Source organism: Corvus brachyrhynchos, unplaced genomic scaffold, assembly GCF_000691975.1.
Source record: "Corvus brachyrhynchos isolate BGI_N302 unplaced genomic scaffold, ASM69197v1 scaffold126, whole genome shotgun sequence".
Taxonomy (NCBI): domain Eukaryota; kingdom Metazoa; phylum Chordata; class Aves; order Passeriformes; family Corvidae; genus Corvus; species Corvus brachyrhynchos.
In genome coordinates, this window is record NW_008239283.1 from 2,999,892 (window position 1) to 3,021,610 (window position 21,719).

Here is a 21,719-nt window from a genome sequence, read left to right on the forward strand (position 1 = left end):
AAAGAAAGTTGCAATAGCCTTTAAAACTTTTCCCCCTAACTTGTCTGGGGGACTTTGAGCAGTCTGAGTACTCTGCTACTGTCCAGCTAGAGATCAGTATCCCCGACTCCCTGCTCTGCATTTTCCCCCCATAATGGATATCTTTGCTGGATTTGGCATGCTGAACTCCACAGTCCCTCTTTCTCATCTGTTTCAAAATGAGACAGAAATCAAGCAAGTGAACTCTGAATTTCTGACTTAATTTCATCTTTGCACCAGAGCGTTTTAAAGAGTCAATCATTGCCCCAGGAGAGAGAAAACCAGGCACAAGAACCTGCTGGTGTTTATTTATTTTCAGTTTAGCAAGGGGCAGGCTGTAGAACCTAGAAAGGCATTTTGGGTGCCTGAGGAGTGGGGGCACCCTCAGTTACAAGGTTCAGCCTCTCTTCTGGATATTCACATCCCACCACCCACCAGCAGCTCAGTGCTCTGTGGATTATAGAATCACAGAAGGGTTTGGGTGGAAGGGACCTTAAAGCTCATCTCATTCCAACCCCCTGCCATGGATGGGCAGGGATGCCTTCCACCAGACCAGATTGCTCCAAGCCACATCCAACTTGGCCTTTTTGCTTCATTGCAAAGCAACTCCACAACATCCTGGAAAATAAGGCTGTGCCTGGATGGAACAAACATGGCACTCTTTTACAGTCCTGCTTGAAAGATGTTGCTTAACTCCCAAATGCCTCGCAGCATTCCTGACAGCAATCACATCTGCAGCCATAACACCATCCACAGCCTCTATCTTTGAAAATAAAACATAACAAGGTTCAGCCTCTCTTCTGGATATTCACATCCCACCACCCACCAGCAGCTCAGTGCTCTGTGGATTATAGAATCACAGAAGGGTTTGGGTGGAAGGGACCTTAAAGCTCATCTCATTCCAACCCCCTGCCATGGATGGGCAGGGATGCCTTCCACCAGACCAGATTGCTCCAAGCCACATCCAACTTGGCCTTTTTGCTTCATTGCAAAGCAACTCCACAACATCCTGGAAAATAAGGCTGTGCCTGGATGGAACAAACATGGCACTCTTTTACAGTCCTGCTTGAAAGATGTTGCTTAACTCCCAAATGCCTCGCAGCATTCCTGACAGCAATCACATCTGCAGCCATAAAACCCTCCACAGCCTCTATCTTTGAAAAAAAAATTTAATAATCAGTAAAGTTCAAGTTCAGCTTGTTGTGATGAATTATTAGAACTTACCATCATTTTCTTGGGGGAAAAAAAGACTAAAAGACTATAATGGAATACAATTTTATGGGGTTTTTTCCATTTAATTGATGATGGGCTGAGTTTTTATTAATATTTCTGGGCTCCAGTGTAAGATGCTGAAAAAGCTAATATGAGATCATTGTATCTGGTTAATGTGTGTGCTTTGCAAAATTGATAAGCCTTGTCAAGACATAAATTATTTAAAATGTGATAAATGTGTTGAAATCACTGAATTTTCAAACAGAAAAAGCAGAGTTATTTCTCTTCCCCACCACACACCCCCCTTCAAACTGGGGCTTTTGTGCAGCCACTCAATGGGGCCACGTTATCTCACAGCCTGTGAGGTTCCCACATCAGCACAGGAAACCCAGAAAAGTGTCCTGTGCTGCTGCAGAGGGGGCACGAGTGTAAACACATGGGACACTTGGGCATGGAAGCAGCAGGGAATGAGGAGACCACTGGAATCCTCCCCCAGTATGAGTTTTTCACTGGTAAAACTGGAGGCTAGAGGAGTGATGGTACCCCTCCTCTCCAGCAGTGGGATAAAAAGCTCCCAGTGAGCAGCAGAATGGTGCTTCAGAGTTGTTTATTCCAACAGACCAATTCATCCCAGCTAATTGCTGAGAGTTTTTAAATGATTCCTGGCAGGGGTGAAGCTAAAGGAATGATTGCTGGTGATTGATGAATAACCTGGATAAAATTCCCAAAGCACCAGAACTATCAACTCTTGCATGGGGACACCTGCTTTTATTTAGTGCCTTGCCCCAACAGAGAAAGGCACGGGAGTGAGTTCCAAATGAACCCAAATTTGGGAAAATGAAGAAAATAGAGCATTTACTGATACCAGTGTCTCATCAGTGTAAGCTCATTTCTCAGAAGCAGCTCACAGGGAATGTTATTTAACCCTGTGCTGCTCTGCCATGGTCAGGATCGTGCATGGAAGGGGGAGATTTTGAAGAGCAATCACCATCTGTCAGAGGAGGGCACAGGAAGAACCGAGGGTTTGAAGTTTAGAACTCCATAAATATAAACCACACCGCACTGATTGGAGCTGTTCTCGCCGTTTATGCAGCGAAACAAAACAGCAAGATGCTGTGGATGGGGCCAAGATTGTGTTTCTTCCTGGAAAATATCTACAGGCTAATTTTAGGGTAAAACTGGGTGCCATTTTACAGCCTCTGTAACAGGGAAAAAGGTTAGGTGATTTCTGTCTGGAAATTGATGGTTTGGAGGGAATGGGAAAACACCGGTGCAGCGAAGAACTCCAGCAATAGCCATCTGTTTAAATGGATACTCTGTTTAAATGGATACACTAGGTTCCCTAAGCTGGTATTTTTCAAATACCCTACCAGCAATATTTTTCACTATAAAGATGCATTATAGTGAAATGGAAAGATGCTGAAGAAGTAGTTTTTTCCAGCATGTGCTGCATTCTTTTAATACAGATTTTTTATTGCCCGGAAATTGCTAAGCAATGTGAATAAACAGCTGAACAAAGCCATCGGCCCTTCCTCACTAATGGCAAAATGCAGCCAGCAAGGGAAGGGCATTGGGAAAACCAAGTGTTGGAGTTGGGTTCTCTTATATTGCAGAAAGCTTTGTTCAAAAGAGGAAAAAAATCTGCATGCCACAAAGGTTTTACATTACAAAAGCACCAATATTACTCACATCTCTGAACAATGCCCCCTCGCTCCTGCTGCTGCAGCAGGCACTGAGCAGAAGCAGGCAGTTCTTTGTTAAACACCTTTTTAGTGAATATTTGCAAAACACAACCAATTTACCACCCTGAGCCACGAGGTCCCTTCCCCGCAGCCATCTGAGCTGATAGCTCTGTCAGCTCCTGAATCTCGCCCCTGTATTGAACTCAGTGAAACAAGGCAGCACTAGGATGGAGCAGAGTCAAGAATTAAGGCTGTGCAAGACTGGAGAATCCCACAGCCTTGCAAAATACTTCAAAAAAAGAGGTGGAAAAAAATACTCAAGCAAAGTGTAAGGTACAGCTGTCTGCAGTGCCTAGGGATTGCTGTCTGGGCGTTAAACAGGAGTATTGCCTCCTTATAATTCAATTTATCAATGATTTCACGTTCCTGTGTTATGAAAGCTGTTTTGTTGCCACATGAAATAGCCCAGGTCACTGTAGCCTCAGCGTTGTATTTCATTATCCCATGAGTAAACCTCATTTGGTGTAACACATACATAAATAAAAGTAGCAGTAGTCTAGCAAGGTGCAACTCTGCGATTTCACCATCATAGCCTTGAAATACTCATGCCCTGATACGTTACTGATGTGGCAAACCCTCCTGGCTTTAGCATGTGTAATGTTTCCCACCCTTCAGCCATCCCCAACCTTATATCCACATATTTTTTCTTTTCCTATCAGAGCCTTCAGCAAGGCGCCGCTGGGAAAGCAGCGCTCTGCCATCTCATCTGGTGTGAGAGCCCCCAGAAGAGACATACACTGAGCACATGACTCAATGTCCCCTGGATCTCTTTGTAAAAGGCGAGGGGAGAAAAGCCAAAGTGCCATTGCACAGATTTCAATAAACATTGCAGAAGACAAGTAGCCCAGGAGGACAATTGAGGGTGTTCCTGTGCCCTTGCCAGAGGACAGTCAGAGCTGGGTGCAGGCACCAGCAAAGCCAGAATCTCCTGTGAACCAAGCAGCTTCCTTTCTATGTATTTCACCTTAAAATTTCCAACCACTTTTCCCTCTGAGTCAGTTACTAACAGCAATACCAGCTGTAGGTGCCCATGGTTTGAGTGGTTATTAGCATTTTAAACAGCACTTCATTTAGTCATGCAAATGAGGAAAGTTTCTGGTATTCCAGCACTGCCAGGCTGCTGGGCCCAGCTGTAATCTAGAAAGGCAGCAGAAAAGCCTCTTTTTGGTGCTTCTTAAGGCCTCAGGTCAGATTTGGGGTGGGTGACCGTATGCAGCTCCTCTTGCTTCATGTGAGCAGAGTCACTTCTCTGCAGCAAGGGAGTGATTTCCCTGGCAGTGGGGATGTCCAGCATTCTCAGCATCACACAGCTGATCCTGGGCTGGTGACAGGCTTAAGAGTGGCTGAAGAACCACACATAAACATGACAGAGCTTCACCAGGAGCTTTCCATCACAGCAGAAGTGATGTTTCCCCCAGCATCATTATGACAGTGCAATTTGGGCTGGTACAGATCAGCATCTGTCACTGTTTCCATTAGAATCTCCTATTTCCCCGGGTTCGTAGCTCAACCATAAAAAAAAAATATAAGATAGAGGCAGGAAGTTGACATACAAGGTCTCTGGCTGAGAGTGATCACTGTTGTCTTTTCTTCCCCTGCTTTTAATCTGAAGAATGAAATAAGGTATTTCTGCAGAGACACACCTGGCCACTGCTTTTCCACACCGCCATGGATTTATTTATAGTGAAAAATAAGTGATGGGACAAGTGGAATGGCCTTAAGCTGAAGGAGGGCAGGTTTAGATTAGTTATTGGGAAGAAATTCTTTACTGTGAGGGCAATGAGGCACTGGAACAGGTTCCTGGGAGTGTTCAAGTCCAGGCTGGAAGGTGTCCCTGCCCATGGCAGGGGATTTGGAACTGGATGATCTTGAAGATCCCTTACAACCCAAACCATTCTGTGATTTTGTGATTAGCAATTGTGATGGTCACCTTTCAACATTCAAGCTGTGAATGTTGCTGCTGTTCCACATTTCATCTTAATTACTGCATTGGGGGTGATCAGGAAGGGCATGTGGCTGTGGATTGGGGCTCTAGTTTGGAGCCTATTGCTGCAGAACAGGCCCCAGTGAAGATTAAGGGCTTTGGAGTTTCTAATCTTCGCCAGATGATGAAATGAAAAATTGCAATTTATAGAAATAACAACTGAATATTGTAAAAACAGAACCCTGTGAGGAACCAGAGGCATAGGAGACCCTTTGGGATCAGGAGCAGAGGGAAAAGCAAGCCCAGCATTGCAGTTTTCCCTCATGAGACAGGAAGCACAAAATCCCACCCCACGCATTCCATGTCTGCACTCCATGTTTTGGCTGCTTTAGGCAAACTTCCACCCCGTAATGTTGCTGCTGGAGAGTGGAAACCCCATCCCTGCATTAGTTATACTGGGATCCACCACCTGGATCCTGGCACTGTAGGATCGGTGATGGAGCGAGAGCAGCATTTTGCCAGGAGGAAGGGCCAGCAGCCGTTTGTCACCGGGGACACAGGCAGGACAACAGCGTTCTTTCTTCTTCCCGTTTGAAGCATCTCTTCGTTCTCCTCACACACTTTGTAGGAATAGTTGCAGCTGAAAAAGTTTTTCTTTTGTACATTAGGGTGATGGTGTAAGGCAGTCCTGAGCAGAACAAACCCTGAAAATGCATTCTCCAAAGCTTCTACTCAAGATTTAAAGGACCTGAAAAGTCAGATGATCATTTCTAGCCTGTTGAAACACAGATCTTGCTTCTGATCTCTGGATCATGCCCTCGGGTTCCGCATTTCCAGCAGGACTTCTCTGACAGAAAGAACACACCAGGGAAATGTGTGTCTGCACTGAGTTGGGAATTTTTCTGAGACCTGTGTATTTGACTCTGAAATCTTAAGGCCATTCTGTCGCTACCAAAAGGAGGTTTTGCTTTCTGATTGCAGACTCAGCTTGGCCTTGTCATGGATCTTAAAACTGTGCTCTGTGGCTGGGAGTGCTCAGCACTTCTGGAAGGCTGGGCCTTGCTTAGCACAGGCAGCTGAGCAGCTGTAACCAGCACACCAAAAATAGGGCCATGTTCATTGAGTCAAACTACGGGCACAAACGTGCAGACTTAAGTTTGGATCAAATGGAAGAAGCAACACCAGGAAAGACAAATGTACTATCAACAGTTTAGGACACAATTACACCAACAGAACAGGATTTTAAGCCTAAATCAGCTGGAAGGTTAAGTGGGGAGAAAAAGAAAGGGACTGGAAAATCATCCTGTTCTATTTCACTCCATCTTTTAGCAGAGGGGCCACTTTGGTCTTTGGGGTTTCCACATTCCTCAGTCATGTTTTCATCTAACAAATCTGTGAACATAGGGCACCTGCCTGCTCTTGCACATCACAGCCATCAGCCTGTCCAGAAGTTTATCCATTTGTCCCCGTGGATGGCTCTTACTGAGATTTTTTGCATCTTCCATAAGCTATTTTGTGTAAAATCCTTGAGCTTCCATAGGGCAGTAGAAATTACTCATTACAGTGGTCCAGGCGACTGATTCAGACCCTGCTGGTATAAAAATAAATATTAATGGCTCCTTCTGTGTTTTGGCCATTTTATTTCCACCCTTTACACAGCTCTCCCTTTCTGTTTTGGAGCAGGTGTTCTGTGACGCCACTCGGGTTGTACAAGCCGCGGATGTGCTGGACTGGGAAGACAAGGATGCTGCAGAGACACTGGTTGACAACGTGGTCCATTCCAGGATCATCAACCCTCTACGCCTCTTTGTTAAGCCATCTCCAGTGCTGAAACACGGCCAGGTGTCCTACTCGGACAGCATAGAAAACTTCTGGGATTGGTTGTCCAACATCACGGAGGTTCAGGAATCTCTGGCACGAACTAAACGCAGACCTATAGTAAAAACTGGGAAATTCAAGAAAATGTTTGGATGGGGGGACTTCCACTCCAACATCAAAACTGTAAAGCTGAACCTCCTGATCACGGGGAAAATCGTCGATCACGGCAATGGGACCTTCAGCGTTTATTTCCGACATAACTCCACGGGTCTGGGGAATGTTTCTGTCAGCCTGGTGCCACCTTCCAAAGTGGTCGAGTTTGAACCATCTCCTCAGTCCACGCTGGAGACCAAGGAGTCCAAGTCCTTCAACTGCCGCATCGAGTACGAGAAAACAGACCGCGCTAAAAAAACTGCCTTGTGCAACTTTGACCCTTCCAAGATCTGCTACCAAGAGCAGACCCAAAGCCATGTCTCCTGGTTGTGTTCCAAACCCTTCAAAGTCATCTGCATTTACATCGCTTTCTACAGCGTCGATTACAAACTGGTGCAGAAGGTCTGTCCCGACTACAACTACCACAGCGAGACGCCGTACCTGTCCTCCGGCTGATCCAGCCTGGGGCTGGGGGAGCACTGATAAAAACGAGCGTTCCCATTAACCTTTTGGAGAAGAATATGTTTTCCTATCAGGTTAAAAAGTCTCTAAAAACTGTAGCTGTGTTTGTGCTGTATCGTAACTAATCCGGCTGTTTATGTAACAATCGTTTTCATTCGAGACCGTTGCATTTTAGCTCTCTCATCATTCGTAAGGGAACTGCCAGGCAGGCACGTGACAAAAATCAAACAAAATTATGTTTTTAATGAACATTGATCTTGAAAATCACTTTTTTAAATGACTCCGTGGCAGAGAGGTTGTCTTCTACTTGCACTGGACAGCATGTAGCAGGTCCTGTTTCTCATTGGGAACTTTAGGTGACAATAGAAAAAACAAATGATGAAGCAGCCTCAAAGCTGCTCATACTCAAACTCCAAATAAACAGCTCTCCCACTGATTTCATAAAGAATGTTACACAGAGGGCTCAAGTAGTCAAGTCCAAATACTGAGAGGAAGTGCTAATTCTATGAAAAAAAAGGAAAGAAATCTGCATTTTTATGAGTTGTAGCAGCTGTAGGTGTTCATTGAAGTGAAGAGTGAGCAGTTCTTCCTTCAGACTTCCTACCCATGGATATGCAATGATGTAATTAGACCTCAATGAGCTTTAGTTTATTAGACCCCACAGGTGTGCACGTGTGGTGTACAATCCTTCCTCCCATGCCCACCAGTGGGTTTGATTCCTCTCACACATTCACACACACTCCCCAGTATTAGTTTTACAGCAACGGAGAATATATAAATACCCTGGAAAAAGATAATCTCTGGTTAGGTCAACCTGGTCTAGTGGAAGGTGTCCCTGCCCATGGCAGGGGTTGGAGCTGGATGATCTTTAAGATTCCAACCCAAATCATTCTGTGATTCTCTGAAGTCTGAACTGTTAACAGGAGCTGGCTTTCAGCCAAAGGAAACAACTATTTTGCTATCCAGCCTCTGAGCATTAAAGTGCAGCAAGGAAAACACATCACAGCACAAGGATGATACCTGAACAAGCAGCTTTCTCCCTCTTGGCACCAGTTGTTCCCTTAGCACTGCACTGCACACCTTAAGTCAAAGTATCAGCCATGACAAAGAGAGAGAACAACAAAAATCTATGCACCTTCACCTCATAAAGCAGGTTTGAAACTGTTAATATAAACACTCAGCCAGGCTTTCCCCTCGTGCAGAACCAGCTCCCTACACTGTAGTTAGAGCAAGGGAGGCTCCAGCTGTGGTTGTGCATCACCAGGTGTTGTCCCACCACAGTCAGGAGTGGTTGGCTCTGGCCACGCAGCTTCCAGCATCATCCCCTGTGCTTTCGCTGGGTATTGATCTGCTGCTGCTGCTGCCAGTTTGCTCCCCTGGTCCTTTGTGACAGTTCGATATCACAGGTCCTCCAGTCAGCCTCACATACAGGGTTCAAGAAGTTACACACAGCTCAAATAAAGCACTACTGAAATACTCTGTTTGGTGATGTGCACACAGACAAGTGACTAGGGCAGCTCGGAAGGACTCACTCATGAGATTAATTCTGATTTCCTTGGTAAAGACTCACACAAAAAAATTACTCTGTTAAAAATATACGAGTAACTGGGTGATTTGTTTTTCTCTTTAGGTGACAAATTTAAATGTGTGGTTTAGTTTGATCAATAATCTAAATGTTTTCCTTCATCTTATTTCATACAGTCTCTCCTGGTCTATAATGATGTTTTTAGTTTGCCTATTCCTGTCAATTCCTACAAGTTGGTCTACTTTGTATTCTGTATAGCGTGTCCTCACCCCAGCTGTACATAAGCTTGGATTTATTGCTACGAGTTCAGTGGTTGGTGCTTTTGTAACTTAGCTGTAAGCCATGATTTTATTGCCATGTATTTTTACTCAGCACTGTAGGCAATTAAAAGAAAACCCTACATGCTATTTATTGTAGAGTATGTGGAAACCATGTATGTATATACACTTAAATATGTGCACATATACAGAACATATGTGTACATGTATTTGTATGTAAATAAAGAAAGTTTATTAAATCTGGCACTTGCTTGTGGCCTATTTGATTTTTGGTTTTAAATGTTGCATGTATGAAGACACAAAGTAAAACTAAGGCACAGCAACATGTCACTGAACATTTTTGCCCAGCTGGAGTTTGTTTTTCTAGGAGATATTTAAATGTGTGCTGTAGTGAGCAGTGTACAAGCCTAGGCAGAGTAGGGTCAGCAGCATTCTATGATATTTGAGAAAAGAAGCGCATGTTTTGACGAAGACTGTCATTAACTGCTTAATAATTGCACAAGGTACATTAAAAGTGGAGGAGAAAGTTAAAATTGGACAACATTCCCAAGCAGGAACACGCTGGCAGAGAGGGCAGCTCGCTGCTGATTCAGCCCTTGCTCAGTTCCTCATCAAAAGGGGAGCTGGATTCTCCTCCTCCCTGGCTGTGGCACCTCCCAGGCTGAGGTTTCCAGGCCTCAGGAAGACAAACCATGGGAGAAACCTGCCCCACTCTCCTCCCAGCCAGCCTGGCAAGGAGGCAGCCTGGCAGCTGGAGCACCAGGAGAGGGAGGGAGCTGATACCAAACTCCATCACACCCAAGAGGTCCTCACCACTCTTCTGCCAACCACAATACTTTACGAATGCGCTTAAAAGCAGGTGGCTGTTTTTTCTTTCAGATCAATTTTGAAAACATCAAAGCAAAAAAAAGCACTTACATTCTTATTGCAGTCAAAGTCTGATTAAGAAGAAATTATTTACACCCAGCAGAGTAAGCAAAATACAATGCAAGGATGACAGGCTTGATTAGGTTAAATGTCACGCTGCCCATGTAAACAAAACTAAATGTGATTTCATTTCACACGGAACAGGCCGTATTTTTAAAAACATTTTCCTGTGTAACAGGTGACTATTTCAGAAAAGTTTCAAGTTGTCACTATTACGGCTCTTATTCAAAGGATTTTAAAACAAAAACTTGAATGATTAAATACCATTTTTAAAAAGTGTCTTGAGTGGGCAATGACAACTTACGACTGCAGTAAATTAACCCAGAAGTTTTTAATATATAGTCTTTATTTAATCCCAATCTCCACAGGATAGTTTTGCACACATTTATATCAATACAAATGTCATAGAATCATGGGATATCCTGAGGTGGAAGGGCCCCAGAGGGATCATGGAGTCCAGCTCCTGGCCCTGCACAGGACAGCCCCAAGAATCACACCCTGTGCCTGAAGCACTTCCTGAGCTCTGGCAGGTTTGGGGCCATGACCACTTCCCTGGGGAGTTCATATTAAATATATAAACTTCCTGCTACATACATTTCCTATTGTTCTGCCAATCCAATGGATATACATTAAAAAACTCCAATAAAAAGCTCATTCATGACAAACATAAAAAGCCTCAGCTTTTTTCTTTAGCCCACACTCTCTGCAGAGCTGCAGGAAGTGTGCACACCCACAGTTTTTTTAATCATTCCCACTTGAAGAAGGAAGTAACAATTTGGGGTTTTTCTTCTTTTCCCCCTGAAGAATTTTGACCTCTGGACCTTCAGATTCCTAATCTCCCTGTAGCCCTCACCAGTGGTCACATCCCATTGTGAGTTCTTCGGTGTCGTCTTCAGCTCCCCAGTGCCTGGGCACCACGTGGCAGTGCCAGGCCCTCACAAGGAGCAGCTGTGCCACAGGGACCAGCAGGGCAGAGAACAGCAGGGAGCTGAGCATGGTGTCCCAGAAAGCTCCCTGGGGTTGCACATGTGCTTTTTAGGGTGAATTTACCAAGTAATAGCGAATGAGCAAATCCCTGGATGATCCTGAGGCAACTGGAAAAACTCTCACAGCAACCAAGCAAGGGTGTTCCATGCAAAAAGCATCCTGTGCTGCTTTTCTTTTTAAATTGTAATTCAAGGACATTAGAATTTGCTATTTGTTTTATGCTCTGTTGACCAGCATAATCAGGATAATGTTTTATTTATAGTATAATAATGATTCGTCATTAGTACTGTCTCTATTCAAATTTGCACAGTCGAAAAGACAATAACAAGCTGCACTACACTAAGTAGCTCAATGAAACACACATCAATCAAGCAGATTTTTAGCTGTAGGGTGTCTAGTTTGAAAAACCAGACTTTGCCATTCCCATCTCTCCCTTGTTGAGCACCTCCTGCATGCGTCCGTCAGGAGCAGCATCCTTCTTTGTTAAAGAACTGGCAAATAAAGTGGGTTTACAGAAGAGTTGCATTATCATGAAATATCCTACCTCATGCCAAACCACACCTCCCTTGGGGGGTTGTTGAGCTTGGGTCTGCAAAACCTGTTCAGATCTGCAGCCAGGAGTGATGGGAACTGAACAGAGTTCGCTGGACACAGCCGAGTCTGCTGCCACCAGCTCCATGGCACAGTTCTCCAGCCCCAAGTACTGGGGGTTGTCAGTCAGAAGCAAGGCCAGAGCTGTTGGTACTCTCAAGCAAGATCCCCAGCCATCCTGACTGAATTTTAAAAAGAAAGAAAAAAAAAACCAAAAAAAAATGCTTTTCCAAAGATGTAATTCAGTCTCCAACTCAGCACAAATCCAGCACCAGCTGCAGCCCAATTAAAAAGCAATCACAGTCAAGGGAAAACAGTTTAGTCAGAGAAGAAAAAATCCTACCTGCATAAACAGTGGTGGGAGTCAAAAACAGATGCCAAAAGAAATATCAGCACCTTCCCATTCAACAGTAATGGAACAGCCACCCTCGTCAAACAGAGTCTCTTGCACAGCTCTCTCAAGCCAGAACAGAGGAGGAAAAAAACTCCACTGCTTCAGGGACTTTTTAAATGTATTTTCTTCATTTTCTGGAAAATGCACACTGAGAGCAGCTCAGTTGGTCAGAGCACGGTGCTCTGATAACACCAAGGTTGTGGGTTAGACCCCTTATGGGCCGTCCACTTAGGAGTTAGTCTCAATGATCCTTCTGGCTCCCTTCCAACTCAGAATGTCCTGTGGTTCCTCACTCAGACATGAGAAGCTGAGCTATAGTGAGTGTTCAGAGGTGATGAGCATTCCCTTGCAAGTCAAGAGCTCAACCACCTTTCCCAGCTACCAGGAAAGGAGCAATGTGGGAAGCACAGAGCTGGCACATGGGGAGACCATGGTCTCTTTTGGCTTGTCAGGAGGCCAGACTGGGAGTTCCCATCCAGAGCTGGGCCATGGGAGTAGGGCAGGGGCACCCCAGGACACGGCCTGATAGCAGGAGTCGAGCATGGCCACGTTGGAGGAGCCACTGTGCAACAGCTGCCCCTGGAACACCTCCTCAGACACCCCAGTGCTTTCCTTGCCTCTCACGTTAGCCATCCTTGGAAAAAAAAGGCAAGCTTTTTTGCCAGCCTGATGGCAGACCAGCACCTCATACTCAGTCCTCATCCTGCTCATCTGCCCTTGGCAGCCCTACATTTCAGCCCCCTCGGATGCAAATCCCATTTTGTTGTTCTCTTGCCTCATTCCCAGACAGTTCGTGGCTCTTTCATGCTAAGAGCCAATTAAGCCTTGGCTACCTTATCTTAACAGCTCCAAATAAGCTGCTGATCTTCCTGAAAGGTGATCCATTATAATCGGTTCCAAACTGGCAGGAAAGAGAACAGTGACACATGAGACTTGGAGGTTATTTGAATTAGCCCTGAAGTTTAAAATGGCCAAAAAAGACACCCCCACCTAAAGCTATCAAGGTGTTTGCTTTGAACTTCTAGTCAGTGTTGCTTCCCAGGAAGCAAGATTTGGCATCTTTTGTGCTAGAGATTCTGCTTGGAGCAACCTGGTCTAGGGCAGGTGTCCCTGCCCATGGCAGGGGGTGGAATGAAAGGGTCTTGAAGGTCCCTTCCAACCCAAACCGTTCTATGACTGAAATGATAAACACCTAAACAGCCATGAGAGAAACATCCCAATTATGAGGTTGTAGATGGGTGCACAGCACTTACACCCCACCCTTCCACCCACATTTCAAAAGCCCCTGGTGAAATGCAACTCACCCTGAGCTGTTCTAGGGAATGACAAAAGTATCTCTTTAAAAAAATCAGTTCAGGTTTTCAAAACACATCAAGCTCATTTAACTTGGGCATAAGAACATGTTCTGGCTTAGCAGGAGAACTGCTCTGAGAGCAGCTGTCAGTCTCTTCTAAGCCAGTAGTTCTAACTCCTTAGAAGAAGAGGTGGTGGAAGAGTGCGTCTGAAGCAGGTGATGCTGAGCACTGCTAACCTGGGAGCACAGAATATTTAACACGGATTTCTGAGCAGGTAAACTAAAGGATTAAAAACCATTTCAAGTTGCCATATTGAAGATGATAAGCAAGCCTATTTATTATATAGTACTTAGAGCTACTTAATTCCAATCCACTTCTCGTGTCAGATATATTTAACTGAGGCATTTCTGACTTCAATCATGGAAGATTTGGATTAGCCGAAGTAGCCGGGGAAAACAAGACGCCTGCTCACCCCAGCTTCTTGAAGGCAATGCCACACAGGGAGATTGATCTGCCCCGAGGGAATAACCTCTCTCTTCCACTTCCATCACTTGGTTTTAAAGTAAAAATACTACAAATACCAGGCCCACAGTCTTTTGTCACAGCCAAGCACAACCTGACTGCTCCAAGCAAAAGCAGCAGCACAGATGAATGGTGTGCAAGGCTGCTCAGGCTCGAGGCCAGCCAGGCTCATCAGTGTCCAGACATTAAAGGGATACTTATACTTGGCAAAAAGAGGGGAGAGAGAAATCTTATTTTGATTCACCACCCCAGTTATATTTAAAACAAGCACAGTCCCTTATTTAAGATACGAGTATTGAATTGTGTTGCCAGAAGCAGATTAATTGCAGCTTCCAGGAAAAAACTCTGAGCTTATTTCACACTGACTTTATTCCCACTTGAATTAAGTTCCTTATGCTACACCAACTCATTTGAATTTTTTGAATTGGTTTTGCATAGTATCATTTACTGATGTACTATCTTTAATTACATAACACACATACACTCTCCAACTGCATTATTAATGAAAGTGTTTTTAATTAAATGGCTCTCAGCATAATATTCAGTCATTAATTTCACATGCTCAGGATGTGGAGAGATTCTGTTCTGATGGTCTGGGGAAGCTCTGTACTTTAGATGAGGGATACTTGCAAAGCAATAGTTTTTGGGAGAAGTTGGAATCATTATAGCACAGAATTACCTCCTCAGCAGCTGCTGCTGCAGTTCTGCTCTGCTGGGCATTATCTGTTCTTCAGCTCAAGTGCTGCTTTTGCTCTGCCACGCTTCACCACTGGTAATTTGAAAATGCCTCTCCCTGGATTTCAGGAAGATTCCAGGGTGAATAATCTCAGAGTCATCTTTTAGGAACAATTTACACTTAGACAATGGCACTAAGTCTGCACCCACTGCAATAAAAAGTTTTGCACCCTCCTCCCTAATTATGGTCACCCACCTGTCTCCACTCTTAACCTTTCAGTGCTCTCAGAAGTGACAAAGAGCATTCACACTCCTGGGCCTGGGACTTTTTTTTGCCCATCCACCACATGGAGACGCAGGCACACACAGGGCACATCCCACAGTCACTGCTGTGAGTGTCCTTTGTGCTCACCTGCTGCAGAAGTTGCCAGTTATGGCCAAGAGGCACAAGAACAGCATTTCTGCAGACTAGCACAAATTTACCATTGCTTCACGCAGAGATGGCAGAAGACCTCTTTTCCAGTCCAGCTTGGAAAAGAAAGCCCACCAAGGCAGTCCTGTACAAGCTCTTCTCTTCCTCAAAGTCTGCAGGAAGGATTAATTTTCACCTCGGTTTATGCTGTATATTTATTGATGAAAAGGAAATTCCATTTAAAAGAAAAATAATTTCTAGGATGGCATTTGTGATTATTTTTTCTTTTTTTAGAAGAACTCAAAGGGACTTCAGAGGAACAAGGCACACTATAGTACCTGTTTGATCCATGAATTTTTGGTGAGATTGTCCATCTTCCCCAAAGGCAACTGCATTTTCAACTGGTTTTGAGTAGGATTCTTCCTGGGACTAGTGTAGATAGTCCTGGAGTTTTGGGTTTGAGTAACAAAGTCCTTCTCTTAAAAAATCCTCTAATTTCTTAGGCTTAAAAGCCTTTTCCTCAGTGCTACTGCACATGGGAGCAGCTCTTGCCCATCCCATTCTCCCAAGAGAAGAACATCCTGGATCACATCTCACTCACCAGTCCCCCTCTGCTTCAGCTCCATCTCCTGCTGTCAGTCACACTCTGGACTCCTCTCTCAGCTATGCTGCCCTACAGCCCTGCCCTCCCTGAGCTCCAGGGTGGCCCTTCCAGCCCTGCTCCTTCAAAAGAAAAAGGGGTGAACACAAAAAACTTTATTAAAGATCTACTCTGTCAGAAAGATACCAAACATGGACCTCCAGCACATTTACAGTGGATTTTTGAGAAGAGAAATTACTAATATTTTTATATGACAAGATTAATGATAATATATGCCCACATTGCCAGCACTTCATGCCTACATAAAACATTGTGCCATAATGAAGATAATTGAAAGTATGACTTCCATCAATATTTAATTAGCATTTGGTGCTAACTCATTATTTCAGTGCAATTAATTTGACATCTTGCTGTATGGCCTGCACAGATTTCCTCCTAGAGGGTTGTTTTATTGGTGGGACATAAGCAACATAAGACATGTGCACCTTCCCCGGGGATTTGAGGGGACTGTGAAATATGGAGACTATGACTGACATTTCAATCTACTGCAGGATACAAAAGCACATTAAAGCTCACAATATGCACAATATTTGGCTAAGGCATTTCTGCAATAAGGGCAATATTCTGCTAAACCAACATTTTCAGAAAACAAACTGTACCATCATCACACCAGGCTCTTCCACTTGTCTTTGTTCAAATCCCTTTTCCAGGCTGCAGAAGGACACCCATCATGTCAGCACACAGCTCTGGGGGCAAGGGCCAAAGAAAGATCCTGTTCCCTTCCAAATTACTGCTGCAGTTCTTCCCAGGAGCAGTGAGAGTAGCTCTGCCACCCACCCACTCAGGAACAGGTTACTGAGCCCAGCACCCACAGCACAGCCAGCAGCTCTTTCTCACTGTTGTTTCCCTTCACCTACTCCCAGCAGCTGATACCCAGGAGGGGGGGACAAAATTAATTCCCCAAGGTAAGAATGGGAAGGAATGCTTGGCCTACCATGTGAAAGGGGCATCAAGTCCCTCCAGCCCAAATTCACTGGAAATAAAAGCACTCATCACCCTCTGCTTATCGATTATTAAATGAATCTTCTGTTCTGAATATTTGACAAAGACTTAAAAAAAAGAAATCACAACATAAGCAAACTGCAATTTCCCCATTTTTCCTCTGGCTGCTCAACTGCTCGTTCCTGCTGCCCTGCCAGGAGGGCACTGGTGTGGGAAACACAAGTGCCCTCCTTCACTTCACTCCCAGCTTCACTATTTAAGCCAAACTTGCTGAATAAAGAGCTTTTGACAAGCACAAATACCAGCTGTGGGCAGGTGAGCAGTGGTGCCTCAGCTCAGCCCTTTGCCTCCCTCCAAGGCAGCATTTCCCTCCCAGCTGTGTAAACCCTGTGTAGCTGCAGGAATAGAAGCCAATTCTCACCACGTTTAGCCCTACAAGAAGTAAAGATTACAAAACTATGACAGCACTACTGATGGTTCTGTGGTAAGAATCTCTACATACAGCTAAATAAGCTTATTTTTATTACTGATGCTGTCCCAGTACAGCATCATTGCTGAGCCAGCCCCAGGTTGCATTCTTGCTTCTAAAGAATGAAGACTATTCAGGCTGGGAAAAACTTCTTTCCATCTTTGAAATTCATGCACAAACACAAACCAGGTTTATTGTTAAAGACAATCTCAGTGCAACAGCACCTTCCCCTACATATTTTTATCCAGAGGAATCAGGAACAAATGTTTCATTTGCTCTCTGCAAGCAAGCAACAAGGAAAGATTTGGGTTCTTTTGACAGCACTGACAAAGTAAATACAACAACTCCTCATAGCATGACTATGATCAAGAGTGTATATGTGAGTATTTGTTACACAAAATGGGCCCAACTTCAAAATGCTTTTAGTTTTATACCACATGGAGCACACTCAACAGCTGATTATTAAAAAAAACCTGGCCCTTTAAACCTTTCTCCTTTAAAGTCATAAAATACCTGCACCTTTTACCTCTGCTTCTTTTTCTAACTGCCCAGAATATTCCAATACCTTATTGGAAAACTGCAGCTCCCTGCTAAGTGTGTACCTTGGTTACCAAATTAACACATTCTGAACACCCATACTATTTTTTTTCAGGATAATTCTTCCATAAAGCCAGTTTTTATACTCTGCTTAATTACTTCAATTACAATTTGTATAGAATATTCAGCGGTGAATCTAACTGGGGCACACTGCCCCAGTAAACACCACATATTTAACTGAGTGGCAAAACAACTGCAATGAAGTATTTATTGATTTAAAAAGTAGCTGAAACTGTCAACACTCCATGTCTTTGATGTGTATCTAAAGAAAAAGGATTTCTAGAGCTACCCAAAGAGATGATAATTCCAGACACAGAGCCCCTGCCACTCTTGCAGGCTCCCAGAGCTGGGGCAGGTTTTGGGTTTTTTTAAATGAGTCAAACATTGGATACCTGCAGAGCAGCATTGAAAAGCTTGAGCTCCTATGCAAACAAAAAAACCCAGTGACTTTCAAAATCTCGTGCTACTGATTTTAAACACAAAATTCGTATGATTATACATTCGGATAAATCCCTCCATGTGCGCGTGTCAGGGGTAGAACAAAACTTAATGACAACGTAAAGGAGGAGGCATATAGAGACTCTAAAAATAAAATAAAATAAAATAAACAAACACAAACCGACCTCAGAAGAGCAGATGCCCTCCAGGATTTACCCAGTTTTGCCAAATTGCAGACGTAAATATTTCCCAAAGCTGATGCAGCCTCAGGGATGAGCTGAGCTCCTGCCAATGCACCCCTACATTCCCTACCTATCCACTAAAGAGAGAACATCTTTACAGGAAGGATTGAAGACCTGGGTTAAGCCCAAATTATTTATGTGGCAAGACCATATTAAACTCCCTAATGCATCCACAATATTCTCCCTGTTCAACTGGAAATACAAAGCTGAAAATCTGAAAAACCCCAGCGCCCCAAAGAAGTAACAGACAAACCAGCCTCACCCACATACACAAATCTGTATTTTTTTTAGAAACACTGGAGATTGAATATGCAAATTATAAGAATGCATTAATTATCATTAATCATTCTTTCACGAAGACTAGAACTAATTGGAGAAATAATTTGAGAAAATTGAAGTACATGACAGAAAGCATTAAGATTCATTAAGTTTCAATTCTCTGGTCTGTCAGCTTGTCAGAAGTAGATGCCTGCTATTCTAGCACTACTGGTAAAATACTGCATATTTTCCTAACCTAGTACACAATTTAACCCCTGTTATAGTTTGTCCTGAGAGTAACTACATCTGACACCACACATTTTTTGCTAAAAGGACCTGTCACAAGGAAATTTGCATCTCCATTTCTTTAAATCAGCAAAATTGAACTTGCTGGAATTTCACCATAAAGCACTTGCAGGTCCACCAGATATCTAGTATTTATTTACAGTAGTTGAGAGGTGCCAGCACACATTCAAAAAACCCACAAGAGATGAACAGCAAGGCATTTGAAGGAAAAGCTGCATTCAAAAAATATCCACCCTGCTCCATACCTACACCTCAAATTCATCTTGACCAGAACAGCCAATAAATATGCAAATACTTTATGTCTCTTTATTTGTGGTCCTGGAATAATCTTCCCCCATTTGAGTTGAGTTGGTACAAACTCTTGACCCAGCACGATAACCCCCAGTCCTGCTGTGAGGGAGGAATGAGGGCTTGGTGGTGTAAGAACTCCCTCATGTGTGTGTCTGACAAGAGCAGCCCATCTGCAAGAGGTGACAGGGACAAGTTCCACCATTCAATTGACATTTTTTTCTCCATTTAAAAACATATGGTGTGGGCTTTACAAAGACCACCACAGCTCTTAATCTGGGGATGGCACAACTACCAGAGGCAAGATTAAGTCTTTGCTGGCCACAGAAGGCAAACATTTTAGCTGTACACTTCAGTAGCAAGTAGGTGGTTTGTTTTAAAATTTCAAGACTCAACAAACACAGCTGGGTTAGAAAATTGTATACATAATACATAAAATTAATTTCAAAGCTTACAGAAAAGTCACCAACTTAAAAATATGGAAAATATGAATAGTTTATGTGGCAATTAAGGTTATAGGTCAGCCTGGAGTTCGAGCTTCTATGCTTAAAAATTTCACCCTATTAGAATGTTTTTGCACACGCTTCAAAATTTACCTTTTTTAACTGAAACGGCTCAGTCAACTGCAGGGAGAAACGTGGGAAGTCAAAAACTGTAACTGCTTAAAATGCAGCACCAGTTGCCTCCATTCTGATCAGCAGCACCAGGTCTGACATGGTATAATTTATTTTCTGCATGACTATCACTGCCAACGCATGAAACATGCATAAGTTGGGCAAAGCAGAGATTTCCACTCATTATACACCTACCCCTGATTGAAACACAGCACCTGCACGAAAATATTGTTATGCTCCAAACTCTGCTAAGAATGCAAGACAAAAATGTTGGTGTCAGGTAACATTTTCAAAGAAGCCCCTGCTCCCTGCCTGATGGGATGATGATCACCAGGTATTGCTGCAGCTCTGAGGCTGCTTCAGAACACTTTAACCAAGAGCTCAAAACACTCCTGCTACTTTCTCTATAAGCCAAGGCCAAGCAAATTCTGCAAAGTTGTTTTTCCCTCCTGAGTCTCAAAACCACAAGCTCATTTCTGCTCTTTATACATGACTCATGAGAAACCTAGTTTTACACTTAGAGCACCAGCTTCACATACTGTTTAAAATATAACTTATTGACACCCCCTGGAATGCCATTCCAAAGCACTCAAGAATTCTCACTGAGCTGGGCCTGGGCCGGGTTTTTTTCCCTTGGTGCAGTGCTGGAAATGGAAAAAGCAACTCCTGTGCATCACACATCTGAGCTTCACTCAACTCCTTGTATTTTTTCCAACTTTCTCTGAGAGTACAAAGAAGGAATCTTCAAAACTGACAATAAAAAACACGTCCTTCTAGTGGAAAATTGCCAAGAAGTTTGCAGAAAAATAAACTGTTCAAGACTAATTTTAAGTGGCAATTAAGAGCATTTCCTCTGTTAGCACACTATCACAATGTTAAGAGCAAAGTTATTTGTGTGTAATGGAAGCAGCTGGATCTTTAATCCAATTTACTTAATAAACCTGGCAAGTAAAATTTGTAGTGGAATGGGTAATATTCCACCTTGAATAGTAATTGTAACTGAAGTCACCTAAAACACAGAAAACCATTAATACTATGAAGTTTGGAATATGGCACAAAGACTCACTTTAATCAACTTTAATTTCTCACCTGACTGCTCAGGCTGCACTCTGAAATACTTCAACATAAAAGCACCTCTTCAGCACGTGGCAGGACAGGCAATTCTGTACAGCAAGAGATGGTTTTTATGCTATCAGCCTCTATCACCACTTGAGATTCAATATTTGAGCTTTTCCCTTTCAAAGAAAGAGAAGGACATACACAGGACTGGACCAACACTGTAAAATACTTTCAACAATATTCAACTAAAAGGAGAAAAAGCTTTTTATATGTGCTCAGTTTCCACACAAAAAACTGGAATTCACTATAGAAAGAAAACAGGTGGTTTTTTTAAATCAATGCTCATTGAATCAATTTTGCTGAATAACAAAGAAAACTTTTGTATGATGAAAGATAAACAACTCTGAAGAAAATCATCTTCAGAAAGGATAAAAATATAGCCTTCTAAAAAGAAAAATAATGAAGTTTAATATTCTTTTTTTACCTGGAATTTGAAGCTCGGATCAAACATTTGGATTGCTTAAATAATTCTGATACCACTCACAGTGGTAGCCAGTCCTGTTCCCCTCAGAGGTTACTGAGCTGCCTGTGGGTGTGAGTTATGCCACTGTTGATATAAACCCCAGGAGGAATCTTAGACTGGATCATTTAAGTCAATTAAGTGATGCATGTTTTAAGCACACCTGGAGAATTTTGCATGGACCTACCCAGCCACACACTTTTAATGAAATAACTTACCTTGACATGAGCATTTTCAGGAGTTCAGCATGTCCACAGTCACATCCACAGAGCAGCCTATCAATAGTCCCACATACCACTGCAAGGTATTTATAACCATATCAAACCCCTGAGCTCCCCATACAGATTACTCTTACATACCACTCCTCCTGTAACAAATGCCAGCAGCATT

The 21,719-nt window shown here is 43.3% G+C and overlaps 1 protein-coding gene across 1 annotated transcript; it reads left to right on the forward strand.

The window, feature by feature from the left end:
• Positions 1-6,008: 6,008 nt before the first annotated feature.
• Positions 6,009-9,378, forward strand: NXPH2 (neurexophilin 2). The gene is made up of 2 exons (XM_017740108.1): positions 6,009-6,092; positions 6,580-9,378. Exons 1-2 carry the CDS (start codon positions 6,009-6,011, stop codon positions 7,321-7,323), a joined length of 828 nt encoding a protein of 275 aa, XP_017595597.1. The 3' UTR covers positions 7,324-9,378.
• The last annotated feature ends 12,341 nt before the right edge of the window (positions 9,379-21,719 follow it).

Bases quoted from the DNA above. Each gene is read 5' to 3' on its own strand.
- NXPH2 (XM_017740108.1), top strand. From the start codon at position 6,009: ATGTTCATTGAGTCAAACTACGGGCACAAACGTGCAGACTTAAGTTTG. The intron at 6,093-6,579 runs GTACTATCAACA...GTTTTGGAGCAG, and splicing joins CAACACCAGGAAAGACAAAT to GTGTTCTGTGACGCCACTCG.